The following is a 27,151-nucleotide window of genomic DNA, read 5'->3' as shown; positions in this document are numbered from 1 at the left end:
TAAGGTCCCTCCTGAGTTTGGTTTTCTTTAACATCTTTATCTTTGGGAAGAATAAGCCATCAATTTCCATTTACTGTGAACACCACACTACTACATTTTCCAACTGTAATGGGAAAGAAAACATACACGGATTTGCTTCCAAAACTCTCCTGGGCCTGACAGGCCACTATTACTCAATCTGCTGAAGGTACAAAGGAGATTCAGTCTTAGCCAATGTAGATTCAGTCCTAGCCAATGTAAATGTATCCAGTCATCCAAAAGGAGGAATCAAATACAAAATGCCAGAAAACTGTACAACCCTAAGGCCGCAGGGGCCTGCCTCCAAGAATGAATGGTTGTTGAGAGCATGGGCTTTGGGGCTAGACCAGGGGGTGTCTGCAGCTTCCAGAATCGGGATCTGTGTGATCACTGTGTGATCCTGGGCAAATTAACCCAAGAGAGCCTGGGGTTCCCAAGATGTGAATTGGGCCTGCTACCAGAGATCAAGGTAAAGCAGGAGAGCTGAAGGGGTGGGGACAGGCCAGGCTTCATGAGCTACATCCTGGGGTGTGTGGTTTACAAGAGGACAGTGGAGACACCGCGTCTACTACATTTTGGGATTGTAGGAGGATTACTCTGGCTACAGCCACAGGGTGGTAAACAGAGCCAAAAGCTGGCAAATTGGTGGCAGGAAGATTAGTTTCTGAAAATGAGAGGATCCTGCTTAGGTGCAGGAAATGGAGATGCAGGGAAGAGGACAGAATCCAGAGAGAATTTAAGAAACATATAAGCTGATTAAGAGATGAGGGAGAGTTTACATTATTCTTATGGTTTACCTAGAGATTGTACAGTGCCTGTTTTTACAAAATCTTCAGTAGTAGGAAAGGGCCAGGGTTACTGTTCCTCTTTTATAAGAGAATCAGAAAAGTCCAGCATGAGAATTTCAGACTCTTATCTCTGTTTGCATATTAGAAATTAGGAAAATGTTCTGGAGGTGGTATTAAAAAGATGAATAAAGAAACATACATTGGCTTGACAGAGGAAGCCATTTTCTCATCAATATACTCTCATATTAAAAAAAAAACACACACACACACATTAAGAGGTGACTGTGTCATTCCAAACCAAGACAGGAATCTTCCAATTTGTTAGCCTAGCACTCTACATCTGAATAAAATGCTACTTTCTTATCAAAGCAAAAAGAATTTCTTCAGATCTATATTTTCTGTGAAAATCTTTGTTGTTCTTTTATCACACAGCTTAGACATCTAAAATTAGATGGGAAGCAAGACCCAGAAAGTTAATTAGCACCAGACTCACATTTCCTGTAACTAATCATTTAGCATTTTTGGTCACCCACATTTTCCATTTAATTTAACAAATATAAAAAAGATCATCGCTGTATGTTGTGCACAGCAAAGTACTGGTCATCTAGATCTAAAGTTGCTTGTGGGATTCTGACCAGCCTTTAATAAAATTAACTTATGATTTTAAAATGTGTCTTAATGTCCTGTTTGCTAAAACTTAGGAAAATGGTCACTTTTGACTATCTGGACTTCTCTCCATTTCTGACCACCAATATCTTGGCCTTACAGTGACCCCAGAATGTCCAGTACTCTGTATCTCTGTGGCTACCTAGTACTTACGTTTAAAATCTACTAGTGCAGCATAACTGTTGGAGTATCTCCTCTCTACAAAAAATCTGTTCCTGTGATTTGAAATGTGGAGGTAAAATGTTGTGTCTTTGTTCGCCAGCCTTTGGTGAGTTGTTCGACAATGGCTTCCAATTACCTAAATCATTTCTACAACAATCAGCCTCTATTTTTAAGCTATAACCACTTGGCCTTTGTCTTAGGAAAGCTTTGTTAAGAGTGTTAATTTGAATTCAGTTTAATTTTGTCTTTATGGTCAAGTTGTGATACAAACTGCAAGCAAAATGACCTAGGCTTCAAGATTCTCAAATGACCACTCTTAGTCAGAGGTGTGATGATAAAAGAACAAGCTAGCTCACAGAAGAGAACATTTCCAGTCACAATCAGAAAATGTTCCCTAATGTTGCAGAGGCAAATGTTTCCAAATGCAAAAATTGATTCTAAAAGAAAACAACAGCAAAATTACAGAATAGGTTATTAAGCTAGATTATTATTCCCTGCTGGCACAGCATGGCAAAATATTACCTCCTTCTTTCCATAACTTTCCACTTACCAACTTAAATGTCAATGTTTTTAAAGCTTTGGGATCATCTACAATCTTCTGTAAATTAGCAGCTACTGTAAAATACAAACAGAGAGAGAAAGGGTCCAAATTATTTCCAATAACACTGGATTTTCACATCAACGACTCAGAAAATTTGACTAATGATGCAATAAACTGCAAAATCATTTCTTTCATAAACATTGCAAAGTCCATATAAATGACCAAATTACTCTCATACAGATATTTTTCTACAACAATTGATATCATTTCAGCAATCTTGTACCTATGCACATCTGAATTAATCTCTATATGTCAACTCTGCATTTCATATAATAAAATCTGAAATTACTTTCTAATGGAAAGAAGAAATGATAGGAGGTCCCAGGGTTTCCACCACTTGGCTTCTCTAAATATTCATTACTAAGAAATTTATTAGCCAGGAGAGGGCAGTACAAAACAAAGAAGAGAGGTAATGGGTTGGCGGTGGGGCGGGGGGGGGGGGAACCTTTCTCTGGAAATAGAAGGTCAGCACATTTGAACTCCTGTCCTATAAATTCACTCAATTCTCTGAATCCATTTTTATCAAAGCAACAAAATACAGTGGATAACCTCTACAACTCAAGCGCATGTTTTAAGGCTTTCAGAGCACAATGATCCGTCAAACCAGGGAAGTGCCACCTTGAATAATGCCCAAGTTCGCTGAACGGGGTCAAGCACTAGACTAGAGGCTGTCAGTTTGGAGCTCAGTGCTGCAGATATGTTACCAGTATTAGCTGGATTCATTGGAGATCTGTCCTTGTTCTCCACGGTGTCATGATGTATTTGACACCCCAGTAGAGAAGTGAGCTTTTCCTACTTACTCCACTGGCTCAGGGTACTGTTTATGAACAGAATTATCAAGAGGTAATGATGATGGAAACTTAAAACTTACTTTCTCCATATCCACACCTGAAGTATAAAGTCCTGAAAATCAAATAAGGACTATTTCTTAGTGAACGAGAAGTTACTGCTGAAGAAATTATGGGAGAATGTCCTGTTTGTCATTTTTTTTTTTACGAGTAAAATTATCTGCTGCTTCAGTAATTAGGTATTGAAAAGTTATCTGATTTTTTAGATAAAAAAATTAAGATAAAATAGTAAGCATATAAGTATTTTGAGAAAAGTGTTTCAAGTGGAAAATTTGTAAGTGCAAAGTAGTACAAAATCTGTGCAAATTTAATTTTTCTCTAAGGTTGACTGACAACAACCTAGATACATGGATTTTCTGCAGATCAGTTTATTTCATTTAATCCATCAGCTGCAGAGGAGAAAAAAGGAAAATTATATACTCAATCTGGCCTATTTCTCTTTATAAACCATAATTGCAAGCATCATTTTATCTTCATTTGTTGCCCTTTTAATACTTCCACTCTGAGTGATGTGCGGTTTCATTTTTACCGCTCCCACCCGCTGCCTCTTTTTTCCCTCTTTCTTTTGCCCACGTAAGCAAGCACACACATATCAGGTATATCCCAGGGCATCAATTCCAGAATGGTTAGCATTGCAAAGCTTCCTGTGGCCTTTCAACAGTTTTCTGAACATATTTTAGACACTAAAATCATCAAGTAATTTATGCAAGAAACATTGGCTCATGGAGTGCAGAGCTCTGCTGTAAAACCCTGTCCACCAAAGCCAGTATTTATCATGTCAGGGCATTCTGACTATATGCAAATTACAGCAAGTGAACACAGTACCCATTTTCTTAAAACATAAAAGTGTTCTAATAGTTTCTCTGATTTGGGCTGATTTCATGAGTGGCCATAAATTCTTCATATAAATTTCAGTCCTTTCATTAGAGTTTCTTGGTTAATGTGGATGATTTATTGCCTTGTTCTGGGTCATCTATTTCCAGTCTGCTAGCTAATGTTCAGCCAAAAGCAGAGCTCCAGCCTGCACTAACTCACAACCCTCTCTCTGGTGCACACGTATATATTAAGAGGGCCCATTTCCAGGGAGTATGTCGAGCAAGTTGGAGACTGAAGGGCAAGATGGAGCTGCCTACATCTTAAACAATCATCCCAGAAACCACGCTCCTGAATTGTGACTCTCACATCTCTGGGACATTAAAAATTCAAATTCTGTCTTCAGCTCAAAGCAAAAATAGCAAAACTGGCCACTTACCTGATTACTTATCCCAGCTGCTAGGCTTATTTTCAATTTGGTTGATTCTAATTTGTTGTAAAGTGCTATAAAACACCTTCATTTAACTGACATCACATAAAATTCAGGGAGATGCTAATTTCTTTTCCAGTAGCAATGCTCATTAAAAACATGGGTGTCACCGTTTCCTCCCTTCTCCTGACTGTGCACCTGGATTTCAAAAATAAAAATGCTCCTTACCTGGCATATGAGCTGAGAAGGGAGGGATGGGTAGGGCTAGCTGTTGCTTTAGAGCTGTCTGAGCCTGTGCTGAGAACACCGACCTTTGTGTTGTAAGGCACTCAAGTCTCCAGAAAACATGGGGCTTCTGAACCCTGCTTGCTCAGTAGCCATTGACTCATTTCAAATTCCTCTCAGCTTTCCCAAATAAAACTCATGCCCCTTGGTTTCTGCTGCAGACACTGTGCTATCTTCGAGCTAGTCCCTCCCTTCCCAGCCCATCTTTCTCTGTCACTTGGGCAAACAGGGACACCAATAATATGCACTGAGGCCCCAGGGACTGTGGCCCTCAAGCCCTGTCACTGGGGCTATAGGACATCTTCGGGTGAACAATTAATTTTTTTCTATTTTTTTGGTTTCTCTGTATCATACTTTAGAGGCTTGAATACCTGTCAGAACTGGAAGTTTCTATTTACTTTTATTTTCGGAGAACATTTGGCCTAAGGTATGGTAAGTATTGTTCTTTATGAAACTATAATGATATCATTAACAGCCACATGGAAAAGACGCTGATGCTCAGTACTTCCCTGAACATAAACAGAGAAGGAAATAAGATCATCCTGAGGGCAATCCACTGGAGGCAAGGCAGCAGAGCCAACACTTTTTGCAAACTAAGTCAGGCATTCTCCAGACACTGTTTTCTATGTACATTCCTTGCACTACTCAAATTCTCCACATTTAAAAAAATAATTTCAACTTTTATTTCAGATTCAGAGGTTCATGTGCAGGTTTATTACCTAGGTATATTGTGTAATGTTGAGGTCTGGGGTATGACTGATCCTGTTCCCCAAGAACTGAGCATAGTACCCAACAATTTTTCAACCCTTGCCTCTCTCTCTCCTTCCCCACTCAAGTCAGCCCTGGTGTCTGTCCCTTCTTTGTATCCATGTGCACACAATGTTTAGCTCTCACAAGTGAGAACATGTGGTATTTGGTTTTCTGTCCCTGCATTAATTCACTTAGGATAATGGCCTCTAACTGCATCTATGTAGCTGCAAATGTCACAATTTCTCTGTTTCATGGCTGTGTAGTATTCCATGCTGTATATGTACCACATTTTATTTACCCAATCCACTGTCGATAGGCACCTGGGTTGATTTGATGTCTCTGCTATTGTGAATAGTGCTGTGATGCACATACGCATGCATGCATCTTTTTGGTAGCACAATTTATTTTCTTTTGGATACATACCAAGTCATGGGATTGTTGGGTTAAATGGTAGTTTCGTTTTAAGTTATTTGAGAAAATTTTCACATTGTGACAGTTAGAAAAACAAGTTATATAATTACTATTTACAGTCTATGTCTATATTCTGAGTAATTAGCCAAAAGATACACTTTTTTCCCAAGATACCAGCTTATTTCACAACAATCCCATGTTCTGGTGACAGTGAGTTAATTCACTTAATTCTAGCTGTTTCCAAACACAAGCTATGGGGAAAAGATGAACACTGAGTCTGACGTACTACTTCCAATAGTAAGAAATTGCTAACATTAGACAAAAGCATGGTCTTCGGTTACTTAACAAGGTGATGACTTCAAAATATTGTTTTATCCAAAGAGACACCCTGAGAAAGAGAGAATCCAAGCTCTAAGTAAGGAGAGAAGGAGATGGTATGAGGGTAGGTTTCTTATGGATACTGCTGTAACACTAATATAAAATTAAAATTTTATTCTAATTAGATTTCTTTAAAATACAGCCACACATACAGAAAACTTACTCATTTTGGGACAAAATAAAAGATGCACCCCATTATTTCCCCTAAATCTCCAGGCTCTTATCTTCATGAAATGCACTGTAGCACAGTGTAGAAGAACCCGAATTCCTGAGCCAGGGTGCCAGGCTTGAAATCCTCCTGCTCACAGCTGTGTGACCTACGTAAACCTGAATGTTTACTTAGCCTCCTCTTCGTGCTCAAGGCCATGCATTGGTCACTGGTGAAATGAAGATATTAATGGTGCCTACCCCATAGGGTTTGTTTTGAGGATTGATTAACATACATAACGTGCTTAGAATAATGCTTGATGTATAGCAAGTGATTAATAAATTATTCCTCTCTGCCCTGGACAACTGCAATATCTTATCTGGTTTCCTTGCCTTCAGCCTTACCTCCTCAGAGCCCTCTTTCTCACACTCACCCGAGTTACTGGAGAACGTAGATTGAGAATTGGAATGTGTTATCTCCTTGAGCAATGCTGTTTAACGGCTCCCATTAACTTTGGGAGAAAGTCCAAATTTTTAACATGGTCAGTGAGACCCTCCATGGTCTAGCCTTGGCCAACCACTCCAGCTTATTATCTTTTGCCATTTCCTATCCTGAATCTTCCTAGGAAAGGCTCCGTAATTTCTCTCTGTCCAGCTCTCTGCCCCTGCTCTAATCATCGTGTATTGAAATAATCTGTTACAGATCTGATATCCCCATTAGATTCAAACTCTGAAAACCTAGACAAAATCTCATTCATCTTTGTAAAACATGCATCTTTAAAATACAACTACATATACAGAAACCGATGACTTCTCACCACCTCCACTGCTGCTCTCCAAGTGAGGCTACCACCAACTTGCCACTAGACTCGTCAGTAGCCTGTGGTCTCTCTGCTTCCACCCTGGTCCCTCAATGGCCTAGCCTTCACCCAGTGGGCAGGGGAGGCTTCTAACACGTAGAAAGACCATGTGACTTTTTTTTTTTTTTTGAGACAGAGTCTTGCTCTCTTGCCCAGGCTGGAGTGCAGTGGTACAATCTTGGCTCAGTGCAACTTCTGCCTCCTGGGTTCAAGCAATTCTCCTGCCTCAGCCTCCTGAGTATCTGGGATTACAGGCATGTGCCACCATGCCTGGCTAATTTTTGTATTTTTAGTAGAGACGGGTTTCACCATGTTGGTCAGGCTGGTCTCAAACTCCTGACCTCGTGATCCACCTACTTCGGCCTCCCAAAGTTCTGGGATTACAGGTGTGAGCCACTGCACCTGGCCAACCATGTGACTTTTCTATTCAAAACCCTCAGTTGGCCTTCCAGCTCAGAGTAAAGCCATGGTCTCTACAACGGTCTATAAAACCCACCTGATAAGGCCTCTTGCTCTTTCTCTGCCTTCATCCCTCACCACTCTCTCTCTTGCTGCTCCTGCTCCAGCCCCAACAGCCTCCATGCTGACCCTGGAGCATTTAGGGCAGGGTCTCACCCAGAACCTCTGTATCTGCCATTCCATCTCCCAGAAATGTTCTTCCTCCATGACCTCCATGACTGCCTCCCTCCCTTCCTTTCAGTTTCTGCTCAAATGTCCCTGGCTACCCTATTAACACCCCCCGAGCATCCCCTCACACTCTCTTTACCCAGGATTTTTCTTTCTCATAGCATTTATCACCACCTAACATGCTATATATTTATATGTTATTTTTGGATGAGGCCCTTCACTTACTCCACATACCCAGAAAATGAGCTCCAATGAATACTGGAACTCTGTTTTGTTCGATGTTGCCAGTGCCTGACATAGATGGATATCAATCTGTGTTGAATACATGAATAAATGGAAAAATGAATTTTTGTGATACCAGTGTGTAGCACGTCTAGTTCACTGTAGTTGATAACTATCCTCTAGGCCCTCTCCCCAGACACATGCACACAGAAGTTTGATACAATTTAGAGGATTCTAAGACTCTAAGAACCCCAAATTAAGACTTTCTGAAAGAAGAATTATTCCTGTTTTGGAAAGTTTCTACAAATATGTCTCCTAAACAATAATCCCATTTGTTTGCCCTGTTAAAGCAAACTAAATATGGCTTGAGAAGGACTCTGTACTTCTATATTTGAATCCTCGTGTATGAACTGCAACGTAACGAAATAGGTAGACAAGACTGAAAACTTAATTTAGGAGTATGCGCCTGTAACAGTCACTGAGTCCTGGACAATCTCAGCGGCAGTACTTCAACCAGTCACACACTGCTGAGCATTCAAACTGTGTTCAAATAAGGCAGGCGTCGAGCTGTAGCCAATCCAGTTGTTTCTGTATCTCACTTCTGATTTATGTACATTACTTTACTTTTTTGTCCATAAATTTGTCTGACCATAAGGTACCCCTGGAGTCTCTCTGAATCCTGTGATTCTGGGGGCTGACCAACTTGCAAATCATTCATTGCTCAATTAAACTCCTTTGGCTGAACTTTTTAACAGATGGTGTCAGAAGTGGGACCTGAAGAAAAGCTTCTAATTACCCCACGAACACTGAATGAACATGCAAGGTACCTGCAGGACCCACTTGAATCCACTGGTCTCTCAGAGCATCTGGGGATCATGGGTAAGTTTTCTCTTGGATTTTGGAGATCCATGGATTTGTGTTTTGAGCGCTCAGAATTTCTTTGAGCAAATTTCTACCCAAACTGGGTTTGGAAGTCATGACAGAAACTGAATTGGGTCCAGGAATGGATTTAATCTGGTAACTGACTGGCCTGGATTAAGTTAAGAGGCCTCTTACATCTGACTAGGTCAGAAGGAAACTGGTAGCAAATGATAATATTTTAGGGGCGTAAAATTTGACTTTTAAAAATTTGTGGGGATTTTTGTGTTCTACCCCTTTCATTTTTCTTGCGCACATAGGAAAAAAATTATTGGCTAAGCTAATCAAGGGAACCCAAGAGCAAAGCCAATATTTTAGGTAAAAATGTAACCCTTAATTTCTGAGAAACTGAGTTCCTTCAGGCTTATACATTAGGCACAGAAAGCAGTGGAGTCTTACAGAAACAGCAAACTCTTATTAAAGGTAACTAACAGTGGAATGTTCTGAATAAACAACAATGCATGTAAGTGCATTTAAAAATGAAAAATTAAATCTGCTAATCTTTAAGCTTAGTTACTATCTCAATCCAAAGGAAAAAGACTGCAGCACCAATTGGCTGACACTGGATAAGTAATGGGGTACATTTTACCTGAGTAAAGGATGGGGTTGAGTTAGAGGCCCTCCCCTCAGTAAAATCTCTCTTGGTTAAAATGGCTTAAAGATGACAGGGCCCACTGGGGGCAAGTCTGAGCCTTGCCAGTTCAATACTGGGTTCTAAGCAGAATGGCTAATGTGTTTTGCCCTATGTATTTTGCTCTAGTCAGAACAAAAAATGTTAATTGGGTTACCCCTGCAACCCCTTGGGCAGCAACTTGCAAAATTGAGAGGCTTTTGACTGTGGTTGATGAAACAATAACAAAAAAATGATTTTCCTTTATGATGTGGCTTGGTCTCCAGGGGTATAGTGTGGCAAGCAGGGTCACTAGGGCTGCTCAGGGAAAGGGAACCGAGAAGCCTGGCATGATAGCAAAAGGGCAAGAATTTCCTACCAGTCTGACTCTGGCCTCTCTCTGTACAAACTGGTTAAGTGAATGGTAAAAGTCACTGTTTATCTCTCTGTAAAGTTTTAATGACTAGAAAAAAAGAATTCTGAGGCTGATATTGAGCTATAATAAATCTGGTGTGCTTTGTGTGTCTTTCTGTATTGTTCTGCCATGAAGAGAGGTATCTTCGGATAAAACATGTGTCTAGGACCCCATAAGCCTGCTGTTCAAGACAGCCCAGCAAACTGGCCAGTTATGTCCTTGGATGTTTGACCTGTAACCATGTGGCCTTGCTTTCTCTTTTCACAATGATGCCCCAGGTTCAGGGTTCAATTCCTCGGTTGGGGAATGAGTACTTTCTGGTTTGATAACCATGTGACCTTTATCATTTGTTAATTTTCTTCCCCTCCATGAACCATCTTAAATTTTCCTTTCTCTGACCACAGAAATATTGGCCATTGGGCCTAGCCAGGGTTGGGTAATAAAAGATTTAAAAGGACTTTTTCTTTTTTAAAGCACTATATATAAAAGTCAGCTTAATAACAAAGTAGATATTGAAGCTCTAATACCCTGGAACTCCTTGGGAAAAACAGGAGGTGCCAGAGACCCCATTTGGAAAAAAACCTGTTTTCTTCATGGGGTTCCATGGATAAATCCCCCTCAAAATCTAAGGCTCTGGTCTTTTGGGGATCCAGGATATGGTATAAAAGTGGGACCCTTAATTTTGGGGTATCTGTTTTACCTTCCAGCTGTGCCTGCTTATTAGGCCCTAGAAACTGCATGCTTTCCTTGCCCTGTTCTTCCAAGTACTCCACCCTAAAGCCAGTAATCCAATTACAACAAAAACTGGCAAATAAAAAAATCTTACAACTACTGGATCTTCTGTCTGTCTGTATAGTGATATATGTGTTGTGTGTGTAATGTTTATATAAAAGAGCTCTAGTTAATTAGCTTAAAAAATAAGTACTTAGATATTTTGTCAGAAAAGTAAAAACTGTAATGCCTTAGTTCATGTAACTTTAGTAATCCTTAAGAAATAAAGATTATTGGTAGAATAAAGATATTTGGACTAAATTAGGCAGGTCAGATATTAGGTTTGCTAAATGCTTTAAGGTCATATGAAAGTTGTTCAATTTACCTATTTTGGAGCAATAGATTTTAGATAAGGCCTAGGGACATGCAGAATTAGCCAGGCCCCCAGCTATGCAAAGAAGGATATAAAGAAAATGGATATTATTTAAGAAAGGATCTTGTATGGTAAATTCTTATCCTAAAGTAAAATAACTGGTTGTTTAAAAAGAGGGATATTCAGAACAAGTCAAAAAGTCCAAGCATGGTCTGTGTTAAGTTGTGAAAAGATTTGTGAAAGAAAATTATGCATCAATAGTAAAAGTTGCTGGACTTAACATTATAACATGTGATTGAGACTACTGAAAAAATAGTTTTACATGCAAGGTGTGTGAGGAGAATGAAATTTGTTTTTGGTAAAAGATTGTAAGATAGCATGGGAATATAAATTTTGCCTAATTTAGAGGGTTAAAGGATTGTTTTAAATTAAATAAAAATAAGCTAAAGGTTTGAACAGTTGTGGAAGGTTTATAAAAATTAATCTTGTAAAAAAATTCTGTGAATATGTTGACTAAATTTAAAAGTATATTTTCCAGTTTTTCCATAAATTGAGCATTGAAATAAAAGCACAAACAGGGTTTTTTTCTTAAAGCACTAATCTGCTCTTTAACAAAAACTTGTAAAGGGTTATACAAGGTTTATGAGAATTTCACCTTATGGTTAAACTGACTAAGATTGGAAAGATTTGTCTATAACATTTTATTAAAAATCAGGGTGGACATTTATAGTACATTAATGCAAGGGTAAAATTAGGCTTTCTCTCAAATAAATTTTCATGTAATTTTAAAAGATAATAAAAGATTTTTGTTTGCCTTTTGAATAAACTACTAAAAAGAAAGGAGGTAAAGACAAGAGACAAATTGCTTGAAAGTCTAAGTCTTCCCTTTATCAGTGAGTAAAGTTTTTGCCTTTAAAAATTTTTTGAGGAGAGAGATCCAAGATGGCTGATGATTAGCAGCTCAGGCACGTACCTCCCAGTGAAAGCGCAAAGAACGAGAGGACGCCACACTTTCAGACGAATATTAGTTGCTCATGGACCAGGAGTTTCCCAGTGGAGGAGCACCACGGGTCGCCAGGGCGACTCTTGTGGCCAGCGTGGCGGTTTTGCTGGTGCCTTAGCACGCCAGTTCTTGGTGCAGAGTCCGGAGATTCCCGGGCAGAAAAGCACCATCAATCTTAACACCGCTGTTTTGGCCGGCTCAGTGGATTGCTCAGATTTCGGCGCAGGGAATCAACAAGTTGGACGTCAGAGACCCAGTTAGAAAGTCGGTAATTATAAAGACGACAGACGGACAAATATATAATGAAGGGAAGAAACCAGCGTAAAAAGGTAGAGAATACTCAAAATCAGAATGCCTCTCCCTCTACAGGGGATTGCAATTCCTCATCAGTAACGGAACAAGGCTTAATAGATTACACGGGTGTTCCAATAACAGAAGCAGGTTTCCAAACGTGGGTGATAAGAAACTTCTGTGAATTAAAAGAACTTGTTCTAACCCAATGCAAAGAAACTAAGAACCTTGAAAAAAGGTTTGACGAAATGTTAATGAGAATGGACAATTTAGAGAAGAATATAAGTGAATTGATGGAGCTGAAAAACACAACACGAGAACTTCGCGAAGCATGCACAAGTTTAAACAGTCGAATTGATCAAGCAGAAGGAAGGATATCAGAAGTCGAGGGCCAGCTCAGTGAAATGAAGCGAGAAGACAAGAATGCAGAAAAAAGGATGAAAAGGAATGAGCAAAGTCTCCAGGAAATATGGGACTATGTGAAAAGACCTAATTTACGTTTGATAGGTGTACCTGAATGTGATGAAGAGAATGAATCCAAGTTGGAAAATACTCTTCAGGATATCATTCAGGAAAACTTTCCCAACCTGGCAAGGCAGGGTAATATTCAACTCCAGGTAATACAGAGAACACCACAAAGATATTCTTCAAGAAGACCGACCCCAAGGCACATAATCGCCAGATTTATTAGGGTTGAAATGAAGGAGAAAATACTAAGGGCAGCCAGAGAGAAAGGTCAGGTTACCCATAAAGGGAAACCTATCAGACTTACAGCAGATCTCTCAGCAGAAACCCTACAAGCCAGAAAAGAGTGGGGACCAATATTTAACATCCTCAAAGAAAAGAACTTTCAACCCAGAATTTCCTATCCAGCCAAACTAAGCTTTATGAGCGAAGGAAAAATTAAATCTTTTGTGAACAAACAAGTACTTAGAGAGTTCACCACCACCAGGCCTGCTTTACAAGAGCTTCTGAAAGAAGCACTATACATATAAAGGAACAACCAATATCAGCCTTTCCAAAAATATATCAAAAAGCAAAGAACTTTAACACAATAAAAAATTTACATCAACTAATGGGCAAAACAGCCAGCTAGCATCAAACGCCGGTATTAAACTTATATATATTTTAATTGGATAAAAAGCCAAAACCCATCGGTATGCTGCATCCGGGCCCATCTTACATGCAACAATACACAAAGACTCAGAGAGAAGGAGGAAGATTTACCAATCAAACAGAGAGTAAAAATAAACTAATAAACAAAAAGCAGGAGATGCAATTCTCACCTCTGATAAAGTAGACTTTAAAGCAACAAAGATCAAAAGAGGCGAGGAATGACATTACATATGGCAAAAGGATCAATGCAACAAGAAGAGCTAACGATTCTATAGATCAACGAGATAGAAAATTAACAAGGATATTCAGAACTTGAACTCGGACCCGGAACAAGTAAACTTAATAAACATTTATAGAACTCTCCACTTCAAATACACAAAACATACATTACCACCTCACACCTATTCCAAAGGTGACTATATAATTGGAAGTAAATCACTCCTCAGTAATCGCATAGCATTTCATAGGTTTAAATGAAATATTGGTTGGCTGTTTGTTTGTTATCTTCTTCCCTTATTCCTTCCTGACTACATCATTAAGTATAATTATCAGTATAAAAGAGGTTTTCAATACCCATTACTAAATTGCATTCTAGCCTGGGCAAGAAAGCAATACTTCCATTCTCTCTCCCTCTTTTTTTTTCCTTCTTCCTCCTCCCCATTCTCTCTCTCTCTTTCTCTTCCTTTTTCCTCCTTCCTATTCTCTCTCTCTCTTTCTCTTTAAAAAAATAAAAAAAAATAATAAAATAAAAGAAAAAAAAAAAAAGAAAAAAAAAAAAAAAAGAAAGGTTCAGAAAATTTCATCACTCTTTGGAAAAAAAAAAAAAATGTAACTACCAGTGGCTTTCCTAGCTTTTTTGAGTACATAGATATGATAGTGTATACCTTTCATTCTATGAGATTATATGCAAAGTCCAGAGCTGTGTAGTCCACTGTAAGCCACTTTATCCTTGAGAAAACACTTGGTGATGATGGCATTTTACACTCCTGCTCATAGCTGATGCAGATAAGCTGGTCAGGCAGCCCACTGTCTGCCAGGACAGAGCAGCTCCCACAGTGGCCAGTCAAGGCTGATTCCCAAAATGAAGATGTGAATATCTTCATCAAGGCTAGTTTATCCTAACCAGGGACTTTAATGAATGGTGACATTGTAATAAAAAAGGAAACATTTTTAAATAGTCCTTTTACTCTTAGTCCTCTCTGTTCACGCTCCGTCATCCTAGATCCCCCTGAAATTTAGCTTTCTTTTTTCTTCTCCTTCAAGGAAAATGAAATCATTCTGAAATCAAGAGCTTATGGTGTGTTCATCCCTTGGAAATCAGTCTCCAAATCACTTTAATCTCTTCTCACAAATATTCTTGCTTTCTTTAGTTACTTATATCCATCCCCACCCAAACCCCTCTTTCTCCTTTCTATCATATTATCATTAAAAAAAAAAAAAAAAAAAAAAAAAAAATTTTTGAGTCACCATTTTGGCTAAATGAATGACCTATGGTAATCTGGAATTCTATTTCATGATATCAAGTGTTTTGAACCTTTAACATATTTGATAGCCTTTCCAAAATCAAATTTCAGCTTCAAAATTATCTTTTCTGACCTCTAACTCTGAGATGCTATATAGGGCCCCTGAAGCATCTAAACGAAGGCAAACAATTATTTAACATGTTTAGTTACATGGGAAGCACTGTTGAAAATTTTAAAAAAAGTTTAATCTTCTTCAGGTTATATTTTAGTGGATGATATTAATGTGTGTCAAAATTGTATGGGATTTTTAAAATTCTAATATGTCTGAGTATATGCTACCAATCATAATTATGGTTATTATGTTGTTATTGCAGACCACAGAAATAACTAAATTTCCTTGTCAATTGTGTTTTTAACTATAACTATTTAAAGTCATTTCTATGGTTAAATGCTTAATGCTGATGCAGTTTGTGAAAACTTCACAAGCACGCAAAATGCTAGAGTATAGTGTCTTTTAGGAGATTTGGGAAAAGATGGAAAGGACCCTAAAAGCACTCTTGAATACAGGTTTCTAATAATGTTAGAATCACATCATTTCAACTAGGTAAGAATTCCTGGAACTTTAATGAAAAGACTGACTGGGTTATAAAACTGCTCACTCAAGTAGAACAAAAATTGATTTTCATACTAAATCAGCTGATATTGAAATTGTTAAGATATACAATTTGAATGAACTCCATGGTCTAAGTCAAATTACCTATGATAACCCATCAGCTATCAGTGCTATGTACCCAATTTGGAGAAACAACTTGTATTCAAAAGTTAATATGTCTAATGTTAATTAAGCATGGACTCATGGAGAATCAGGATGGCCACCCTGTCCTTCCTGAGTCTTTAAAGATTTTGTTATTAAAAGTTCTGCATTCCATGACTCATCATGGAAAAGACAAAATTCAAATAATTACTCTTGGCTCACCTCAAATGACTATTCAGTATCATATCCTAGGCAAACATGAGTTAAAAGACTGAGCATTTTTCATTCAGCTTTTTCAGAGGTAAGTCTAGGCCACCCCAACCACATAAACCACTGAGACTAGCAGAGGAAATCTCCAATAGAATGTAGATGATGGGGATGAGGAGTATCAGAGAGGCCTCAAGACCAGGTGTAAGGACTATAACTCACACTACTAACTTTCCCTCTTACAATTTTCCCCCAGGAAAAAAGATCGAGCAATCCAGAAGAACCATTCCAAGGTGGATCCAAGTAGTGCAAAAGGTGGACTGTAGTGGATACTGTGGTGTGCTACCCAGATCTTCTCTTCAGAAATGAGGCAACTATTCTGCCATCTGCTGGTATTATTGGTGGCTGGTAACTGTTAGCTTAGTTCTTTTTTGGGAATTCTCCATGACCACAGAGAGCTGTCTTGGCTAAATTCATGCTCTCTCTCCTAAGGCAGCCTGTACTGAATGACTGGTCATGATAGCAAAAAGGCCCCACTGCCTTAAGGCAGGACAACCCTGAAGGTCATCTCAGCTTCATTCCTCTCTTTGCTAAAAGAGGCATTTGCTGCAGTTCAAACACAATTATCTATCTGCCAAATTCTACTTCCTTTATTCTCTCACAGATACTGATCTTGAAAGCACTCCTTAAAAAATTACCTGCATACAAATCTGTGCCTCTCTGTCTTTTCCTGGGAAACCCTAAGACTCTGCCTATAGGGAAGGACACAGTATAGTTACCTTAGAAGATGTTTCTCATGATCAAATTTATTAAGAGTGTAAATAATAATGAAAATAAGTGACTACACTACATGTAATTTTTCCTGGCATTTCACTTAGAAGTCTGGATAGTGAGGTAAAACAGTAGTTAGAAGAAATTCTGAAAATGCCTTTGCAAAAATTATTAACAGGGAGATCTGATCTAGGCAACCCCTCCTCTTGCCTTTGGCTTTCAGGCTGCCTTAACTCTTCCTGGGCTTAGGGCAGCTAACTTTGGAAAATAGGTTATATTAATAATTTGGATGATAACAGGCCTTCCCAAAAGCTCAACTGCCTTTGTAAAGGTAATGAGAGACGCCAGGCAAGAGGGAGGAGAGGAGCCTGAATTTTGATAAGGTGCAGACATAAAATGATTGCCAGCCATGCCTGTAGATAACATCACTATTGTAGATTGGCTTTTTGAGATTTTCAGGTTTTTTGCATGTCTGACATCCATGGCTCCACCTGGACCTGCCAACCTCTGCCCTTATGGCCCTAGTCAGAAGCAAGTGAGCTCAAGAGGACAGGTTTGACCCCCCATGATTTTATCTCTGCCCCAACCAATCAGTAGCAGGCACCCATTTCTAGCCACCTATATCCCTTCCGACAAACTGCCTTTGAAAAATCCCTAGCCTACAAGCCTTCAGAGACAAGTTTAAGTAATAACTCTTCCCGGCGTGACAGGGCCAGCTTCACATCAATTAAACTCTTTACTGCAATGCTGTGGTCTTTATTTGCGCAGTGGGCAAAGAGAACCCATTGGGTGGTTATAATTCTAGGAATGTTACAGGTACAATGAGTATGTAGATTTTAAAATGAAAATGTCAAACAGACTTGAATATTAGTCTTATTTACATACAGAAGAAGGAATGTCTGAGAAATTTTTAAAAAACAGAGAAATACACCTGCCATTCTCCTTACAGCTCAGGTAAATTCCAGTTTATTAGTACTATTTGGGCATAGTGCAAATGTCTGATTCAGTTTGGCATAACAAACCTGGCTGATACTCTGTCTTTTAAAACATAACCATAAAATTGATATTTTGATTCTGAATTTCCTTTAATGTGTTTAAGGTACAGTTTTATGAACTGGCTGACAGTGTGGTAATGGGAAGTGTCCAATAATCATTATGTTATTATTGCTCATCTTGAAAGCAATGAAGTGGTGTAATCAATAAAATTGTATCCTCACTTAGCTTATAGAGGTGATGTACTAGTAAGCTTATAGTTTAATTCCTCTTCAGAATGAAGATGAAGAAAGTAGAAATAAAAATACTGTATGAAAAATGACTAAACTTGAAATAAAGTCATATTTACCAGGAATACCCCAAATTCATCTGAGATGAAGGTAAGAATTAATTTACCTGCTTTGGAAAAGACAAAGGGGATTGCTGTGTGGCAGCCACAGCTGTTGAAAAGTACTCTGTTTCTTTAAAAATGATGAAGAATTCTATAGATGTCTTAACCAGGGGTTTTCAGTCTGGGAATCTCTGAACTGTAGGCAAAACTTCGTGTGCACATTTCTAGGGAGAGGGTATATGGCTGTAACTGCCAACGGGTTCACCTTACCCACTGCCTAGACAGAGCCAATTTATCAAGACTAGGGGAACTGCAATGGAGAAAAAGTAATTCACAGAGTTGGCTGTGTGGGAGACTGGAGTTTTACTGTTACTCAAATCAGTCCCCTTGAGAATTTGGGATTGGAGTTTTTAAGGATAATTTTGAGGAAGGGGCTTGGAAAATGGGGAGTGCTGATTGGTTGGGTTGGAGATTGAATCACTGGGGGTTGAACTGAGGTTTTCTTGCTGTCTTCCGTTTCTGGGTGGGATGGCTGAACTGGCTGAGCCAGATTACTAGTCTGGGTGATGCCAGCTGGTACACTGAGTGCAGGGTCTGCAAAATATCTTAAGCACTGACGTTAGGTTTTACAAGACTGATGTATTCCCAGGAGCAATCTGGGGAGGTTCAGACTCTTGCAGCAGAGGCTGCAAGGTCCCTAAACCAGAATCTCTAATCTTGTAACTAATATGTTAGTCCTACAAAGGCAGGCTGTTTCCCGGGCAAGAGGTGGTTTTGGAGGGGGGCTGCGGGGGAGAGGGCGTTAACTCTGAAACAAAAGTTTCAGAGTTAAACTATGAACTAAATTCCTTCCCAAAGTTAATCTGGCCTACTGCCAGGAATGAACAAGGACATCTTAAAGGTTAGAAGCAAAATGGAGTCAGGTCTGATCTCTTCCACTGACATAATTTCCTCAGTGATAATTTTTACAAAAGTGGTTTCATGGCATTTGCCAGATTATCAGTGGGGCCATGTCCTTTGAAATCTTAAGAACCACTTTCCTAAATACTTTCTAACATCTTTTCTTATATTAATGTAAGCAGCTTAGGGGTGAGACTTTTTGTTTGCTTAACAGCCTTGCTGAAGTATAACTGACGTACCTCAAACTGCATGTTTTTCGAGTGAGTTTGAACATGTATACACACTCGTGAAACCATCACCATAATCAAGATAGTGAGTAGGTCCATCAGTTTTCCTGTGTCCATCTGTAATTCCTCCCACCTTCCTCTTTCTGATCCTCTGCTTTCTCAAGGAAACCACTGATTTGTTTCCGGTCACTATAGATTAGTTTGCACTTTCTAAATGTTATACAAGCAGAATCATCTAGTACCTACTCATTTTATCTAGCTCCTCTCACATATCATAATTACTTTACTTGTCAATAAAAAGAATGAATTATTGATCATGATTATTTTTTATTGATCAATAAAAATATAATCCATGATGGATCAATAATTCATTGATAAATGAATCAATAATTCATTCCTTTTTATTGCTAAGTAGTATTCTATTGTCTGCTATACCAGTTTGTTTATATATTCACCTCTTGATGAGTATTTGGGTGTTCTGAGTTGTGCTGTTACAAACAAAGCTGTTATTAACATTCACGTACATACTCTGTATAGATACACATTTTCTTTTTGCTTGGGTAGATACCTTGAGTGGAATGGCTGGATCACATGACAGAAATGTTTTTAATTTTTTAAGAAACTGTCAAAATGTTTTCCACGGTGACTATACCATTTTTACATTCCCACCAGCAGCGTATGAGAGTCTATACATTGGAACTTACACACTTGCTAACGCTTAGTATGGTCAGTCTGTCTTTAATTTTAACCATTCTGATAACTCTGTCATGGCATCCTACAGTAGCTTTACTTTGCATTTCTCTAATAGAGCATCGTTCCATGTGCATATTTGGTGAAGTCTTTTTGGGGCTATTTTCTGACAATATAGGTAAGCATTTCCATAAATACAAGTATGCTTTTGCCAAGTTAGGTAGAAGGCTCTTTCTAAAAAGAAACAGAAGTCTTTATTAGGGAAGCATGGGCGTTTCTTAATCTGAGAGGTAAAACATTCTGAGAGTACCTATCAGGCATTCTTGTAGGTCATCTAGTAGATGAATAAAACATATACATAGAGGCATCAGGCATAGCTCAAGCAGCATCATTCCGCATCTTGGAAAGTGTGCTAGAGCTTCCTGTGCAGTTCAGAAACTTCCGCTCTCTTCTACAGATTTTGTGTAGGTCATGAGTTTGAATATAATTAAACAAAGGAAATGAGAAGGAAATAATCACATCATGGAGAAAAGAAATTATATGACAAAGGGAATCCATCCGACTTTGGTTTCTAAGGGCACAAAGCAAAGTCTTCCCAGCCCTTTTCTATAGCAAGAAGGTCTTACTTACTATGCTACATGTCCGGATGCCAAGAGAAGAGTCTTACATCCAGAAGCACATTCTGGGAATATTAACAAGACGATATGCATATAAAGCAAAATACTCTAGGAATCTAGTGACAATCTCACAACCCCTGTTGAGGGGAAAGTTCACGTGCAGCTAGGACTACAAATTAAAACAGCGGCCAAATGTTCTGCAATACAGTCTATGTATAAGACCAGAAATAATTCGTGTCTCCTTCAATGCATAGAATCACTTGATTAAAACACAAACACTTATGGAGATAAGCTTCAAGCTATCTTTATGATCTTGTCATATGAAACATGTAAATTCCAGAAAAGTTCTAATCAGTCTGAAGAACTATGCCAAAGGAAAAGAAAAAGCAACATGCAACTACACCAGGATCAACTTTTTCATATGGTCACTCTCGGTTTACCTTGATCCATTTTATAGAGAGGTGCTTTGAGAGTCACCTATTAACAGGACATACACAGCTTGAGATTTAACCTAGTGGCTTCTGGATTGGGAAGGCTTTGGAAAAGTTAAAATTAATGAGACAGTAAATCTACGGATATGAGGAATGCTACCTAAATTATGGGCCAAGGCAGCCAACTGAGGCAGAGCCATCTGGCATACGCACAAAGCCCAGGGAAACCTCAAGTTGAGCCCAGCACACGGTGGCAGCCTTCCAAGCAGAAGCGCTCTCACACATGTGGCCAGTCACATGGAGGAGGAGGGAGCCAAGCCCTTGTTGATATTATGTGGCACGGCTCTGGGGAAGGATATCTACTTTATCATTTCTTTTCTTTTTTAATGTGTAGTAACTTCCAAAGCCTTTAAAGTAAAGGCTTAACAGCCAGTAAAAGGTACAGAGTAAGAGAGAAGAATTCACTTACTGAATGATAAGAAATCAAATCAATTCAAGGAGGTGAACTAAGACCTCACTCTAGGTTAAGCCACAGACTAAAAGAAAAAAAATGAAAGACCTGAAATGGAATCCTGTTTATAATATTTAATATGAGACTTTAGAAAATCACCTTCTTTGTGCCTTAGACCAGTGAAAGAGTAGCCAGTTGCCAAAATATTCATTGCAGGTCCATGTGAGGTATGGAGTGTGCACCAGAATGCATGTCAACCACTGCTTCCTTCATTGAGAAAGTCTTGCTACCAAGAAACAAAGTCAGCTGAACTGTACAATGTGCTTAATAATGTAGCTGGTTGGTAATGTGGCTCAAGCCAGTGCATGGACCACTATAAGTGGCACTCCTTTAGACTTTTCCCCAAATAATATTATCCTGCTCCTCCTCCTTCTACCATTCGTGATGGATTGGTTTGGATCAAGTATAAGAAAACTGGCTGAGTGTTTTTTATAGTTTTCTAACGAGGTAAAATATTTAAAGGGAATTTTTACAGAAACTTCACAATCAGTGGTAGAAGAAGAGAAGAATTCTATGAATGTGAAAAAAACTCATGGAATACAAAAAAAATCAAATGCTTCATAAAAAAGTTTCTTGTATCAAATGTCATATTCAATTTAACATTTGTTTTGTATTTTAAATTTTTAAACAAGTTAATTATTAGTTGCTGCAAGAAAAGAAGCTGGGATGGGTTTGGCAGACTTTTACTTCTTACCTCCAGCTTTAACTCTTATTTTGCTGAGCAAAGGTCTCATTTTAACACATGACTAAATCTGAAAGATCACCCCAATAACCTTCTCCCTCTCCCACCCCTCCCACAGCCACTGCCATCATCCTGCTTTTCTGACCCAAGGTAAGTCACACCTCTCCTTGAAAGACAACATACAGAGATCCTGGAGATAATACAAGGGGTGGCATGGGTAGCTAGCTAACTTTTCCTGGTTAGGGTGGTGGTGGGAGAATATTCAGTGCTGATGTCCTTGCCAGAAACTTGAGGTACTAGCTAGTTGAACTGAGACTCACTAGGCGGCCTGCAAGATACAGCTGGTGGAGTCATTGTGAAATGAAAGGTTAGTAAATATCAAATATGTATACTAAGTTAAAGCCTGACCGGTCCTGCCACAGCACACAGAGAAGATGGCTTGAATATTCTTGTTATAGGCATCCCAGTATTTGTTGCATGGTATAAGTCTGTAACTATTTATTTATTTTCTTGATTAGTAATCCTTTTAGTTTGCATTAAATACTTAAAAAGTATATTCTAATAAAAAAAATTCAGTGCTGAATTTTTTTCTCCAGAAAGGCATGTAAACCACAAAAAAATGTCTGTCAATATTTTCTACGCATCTTGGGGGCTGCAGTTACAGCACTGACCCCTCCAAAAACAGGAGACACAAGTTGGCTGACAAAGCATCAGAATCTCCTTCAAGAGGTAGCACTGACTTTTGATAGGTTATTCCCTAAGAAGAAGATGTAGCAGGCACAGCTACAGCAGGTATGTTTATATCACTCTGCAAGAAGTGCCTTTTTATTCTACACTCTCAGAAATGCCCTAGTTTGGATGATAAAGTGATGTGGTCACTCTGCTTACAAAGGAGCGGGAATGAGGCTCCTTCACAGTAGACCCATCTGTCACCTCTAGATTCTCAGTCATTACCCAGCACCGAGCTGGCATCTAATAGGCACTAAGGAATTAACAAATAAAAGACCTGTGAGTACCTGGTAGCCAAGAATAGGAAGTACTTTTTTCAAAAGCTGCTATTTTCCCCCCACAAAGATGAAGATAGGTGAGAGCTGATCTGGGTGAAGTTATAAAAAGCTTGTCTTTTCAGATCTCCAGATTTCACTTTACGTTACTCACCTCATCTCACAGAAGAAATCTTCCTGACCTTATTAGATGCTTAAAAAATTCTTTCCCTTCTCAAACTAGTAAAGGCCAAGGTAGCAAGAGGACAGAGATGAGATCCATTTGGTTCACTGCCGTACACCCAATGTTGAACGCAGTGTCTAGCTCTCAGGAGGTGCATATATGTAATTATGAAATGGGTGAATGAAAATAAACTAGCAGCATATTTTTGTTGAGGATAGTATGTTAACTCTTCCAGGCATCTGCAATTAACTTTGAGCCTTAAACTCTCGTTATGAATAGAAGGTTGTATTTCATAGCATAGAAATTACAGGAAATAGGCTAGCACAGTGGCTCCTGCCTGTAATCCCAGCACTTTGGGAGGGCCGAGGCAGGTGGATCACCTGAGGTCAGGAGCTCGAGCTCAGCCTGACCAACAAGGTGAAACCCCGTCTCTACTAAAAATACGAAATTAGCTGGGCATGGTGGTGCATGCCTGTAATCTCAGCTACTTGGGAGGCTGAGGCCGGAGAATCTCTTGAACCCAGAAGGTGGAGGTTGCAGTGACCCAAGATTGCACCATGACACTCCAGCCTGGGCAACAAAAGTGAAACTCCATCCCCGCCCCCAAAAAAAAGAAAGAAAAAGAAAAGAAAAGAAATTATAGGAAAAAGAAACTAGTGGTGATGGAATTATTCTCCTTTATTGGGGAAAGGAGAGATGGAGCTTCTCTCTGTTCTTAAAATTTGACTATTAAGAGTTAGGCATTCTAGTGTACCTTCTGATCCAAGAACACTAAACTTGAGACATTCTCAGCCCTCCCTTCTACAGCGTGTCTCCCAGACACTGGAAGCTGGGGAGGTAGCACGCTCTGTAATGGATCACGCCTGTCCTGACAGCGTGCCCTCGATCTTTCTTCCTAAACTGAAATACGGACTTAAGCTAGGACATCCTACCTTTCTGCACCTGCTTCCATCCCAACTTGCATACGCAAAGCCTTTTAGGTCCTGATTTCTACTGTTTCCAGCTCTCCAAGGGAGGTAGGCAAAAGTACTTAGTCAAGATCCCTCAGGTTATACATTTTATCATGAGAAAGCTTGGGAGGAAACCACAGAGAATCTGGCTCCTCTGTGCTGGGGTTCAAGGCTGGGGAGGTAAGTGGGCATGGCATGGTGAGCAGCTGCATAGAGGGAAATTCAAGCTGTTGCCTATTAAGATCCATGACTTATTTTTAAAGATGTGTGTTCTAATATGTGGACTATGATTATTCAGTTATTAAACAAATTCTTCTAGGTATATACCATAAACTGGTGTTCCTATTATATGCCGGGGAGATACAAACATAAGTATGCAAATCTTGCCTTGCATCTCAAACAGGCAGATTCATACACAAATGATTACAACACATTCTCATGAGCGCTGTTGGAGGGGTAGGAACAAGGTGCAACATCAGCACAGAGGCAACCCCCCCGGAGAGTTCTGGGTAGGATTCCAGGAGGAGGCAACACTTAATCTACATCTTAAATGAGGAGTGGGAGCCTGCTGGGTGAGTGGGAGCATTCCATGTAGTCAAGGAGCACGTGAGACACAGAAGCACAGCAAGTCTGAGAGCTGCACTGAAGTGGTCCAGCATGCAAGAGCGAGGCTAAAGCTGGGGACGAGGGACAGAGGTGAGGATGCTGGTGGAGGCCAGTCATCTAGGCCTTGTCCACCTAAGATCATAGAAAAGGAGTTTTAACAGGACACCAGTTAATAATGATGTTTATACATGCTAAAAAATGTTAGTGTTTATATCAAAGTTTAGGAAGGAAAACATAAAATTTTGGTTTGGCTTTGTAAACAAAATATTTTTCACAGTTGTATGATTTGCTGATTGGGACTGAACATATTAATAGGTCAAATTAGCTTTTAAAATACATTTTAAAATAATAACTATTTCTATTACATTATTTAAAATGTTAAATAATAATAGGTCAAATTAACTTTTTAAATACATTTTAAAATGAAAAGCTTTATGCACATAGAGCCAGTCTTCATGAACACCGTCCATATAAAATGATGTTCCCACACAGAATGTAAAATAAATTAACAAAGTACATTGCCAGGTTTAAGACAAATTAAACTGGACATCACAGTACCTGGCCTTAGTACTCTCATGCAGGCAGTTCTGCCTCATATAGTCAAGACAACCTGCTTGCATGGGGTGTGGGTTTGAATGCAACTAACCATATGTAGATCTTTTTCTCCAGATGATTCATTAATTGAGAAATCATCGTATCTCACTATATTAGTTGTGCTAATTGTAACAGATAAGATATACTCTATAAGGGAATTCATTTTTCTTCCCTGATATTGTTCTCTTACCACCAGCGCAATGAAGAAGGAAGAGCTATTATTGCACAGAAGATAAACAACACTGGAAAAAGCCTTTCTTCAGGGGAGGAACTTCTGAATTGATCTGTTGTTTGTGCACTTGTTTGTTGCACACAACACTGCATGAATAAAATTAGCAGTGGAAAAGCAGCTTGTAATGTGTCCTGATGTTAGAAGGGTCATGGCAGGGTTCCCAACTCCATCTTTTCTTCACCAGGCAGGATATCTGCACATCATCTGAGATCAAGAGGAAGTTGTTCATCCTACATTTGAGACTGTCTACAGAAGGAAGTTCCCGTCTTCCTTCATCACCTATTTCCATAGTACACTGGTTCCAGCTTTATTACCTGGCAGTGCATCTTAATGAAACCACTAGCCTTATTGAATTCTGGGTGGACACATGACATTAATTTAGGGAAAAAGTGGTTATTTACATAGTAAGACACAGCCTCAAAGACTCAAAATATGCATTACTATTAGTAATATTAAATAATAAATTAATATTAATTTGCATGCACTAGGAGATAAAAAGATTTCATTGAGCACCTACCACAAGCCATAAGAAGGCATTTTAAGGTAATAAATAAAGTTCAGTGGCTTTAACAACAACCTTATACCCAAAACTCCTAACAGCCCAAGACTGGCTATTGTAATGGATCTGGATGTCTATCTTATAAATTAAACAAAACACGGTATTTTGGGAAGAAAGGAAATTCTGAATATGCCAAATACTTGTATCATAGTGTCCACAGACACAGTTTTTCTAAGTCTCCACTAATGTTTCTCTAGGTTGGAATTCACTTGGTATATGTACATGGCCAGCACACTGCCAACTTGTACAACACTGATTTATCAGAAATTCCAGTCTCACTTGGGGTGGGGGAAGCAGAGACAGTCTTAAACATACACTTCAGGAACACTGACTACCCTTAATGCCAACCACAATTGTGATGATGATCGAAAAGTTTTTTTGTGCTGTTATCAGAAATTATTTGAAGGAATGACAGGAGAAATAAGACAGCCTGCAGTGAGGATGTACTGGGTCTCTAAGGACTGGAGGGTAGAATTAAATCATGCTGAAAAATTTTGATACAAAGCAATCCAGGGAACAGCTACTACAATTTTTGTTTTGGTCATTGCAATGATATTACAACTTCTAAACTTGTAATTACCAAACTCTCAGAAATGTTTTATATTTATAAAAGGAACACATACCACAAGTTCCTCACTTGCATATGAAACATAATGAAAGTATTTGACTTTCAGATTTCCATTCCTTCCCTCTTAAAGAGAGAGGATAGCAATTTGCTGTCTTTCAGCTTTAGATAGCTGAGCACCAGAAATGGACTTAGATTTTTAAGACAGGTAATAGGAAAAAATGAGTGAAATCAATGTCACATTGATTTGGGAAATAAGAAACAGAAGGAGACAAACCAAACACTTCTGGTAAGGGTACAGACAAGAAGGGAACACTGTGAGGTCATTATGAGGTGCAGGTAGCTTGCCATCCGTGTAAATAAAGCTGTTGGTTATCTTAGGGAAGGGAGCCATTTGTAGGAGAACGTGAAGGGCTCACGCAGCGTGCAGTAATGAAGCTGAGTACGAAGACGAGTCA

General features: G+C 39.0%; 1 protein-coding gene across 1 annotated transcript in view; it reads right to left on the bottom strand.

Moving 5' to 3' along the window:
• Positions 1–27,151, bottom strand: part of STK39 (serine/threonine kinase 39) — a 323,242-nt gene that overhangs the window by 19,832 nt on the left and 276,259 nt on the right. The window contains exon 17 of the mRNA XM_021672505.2: positions 2,185–2,249. Coding sequence (XP_021528180.2) covers positions 2,185–2,249 — 65 coding nt within the window. The remainder of the gene's footprint in view (positions 1–2,184; positions 2,250–27,151) is intronic.

The sequence above is a fragment of the Aotus nancymaae genome, unplaced genomic scaffold, assembly GCF_030222135.1.
Source record: "Aotus nancymaae isolate 86718 unplaced genomic scaffold, 86718_ANA_hifiasm-v0.15.2.pri h1tg000029l, whole genome shotgun sequence".
NCBI classification, from domain to species: domain Eukaryota; kingdom Metazoa; phylum Chordata; class Mammalia; order Primates; family Aotidae; genus Aotus; species Aotus nancymaae.
Note: the sequence above shows the minus strand (reverse complement) of the source record. Positions and strands in the feature narration are given on the sequence as shown.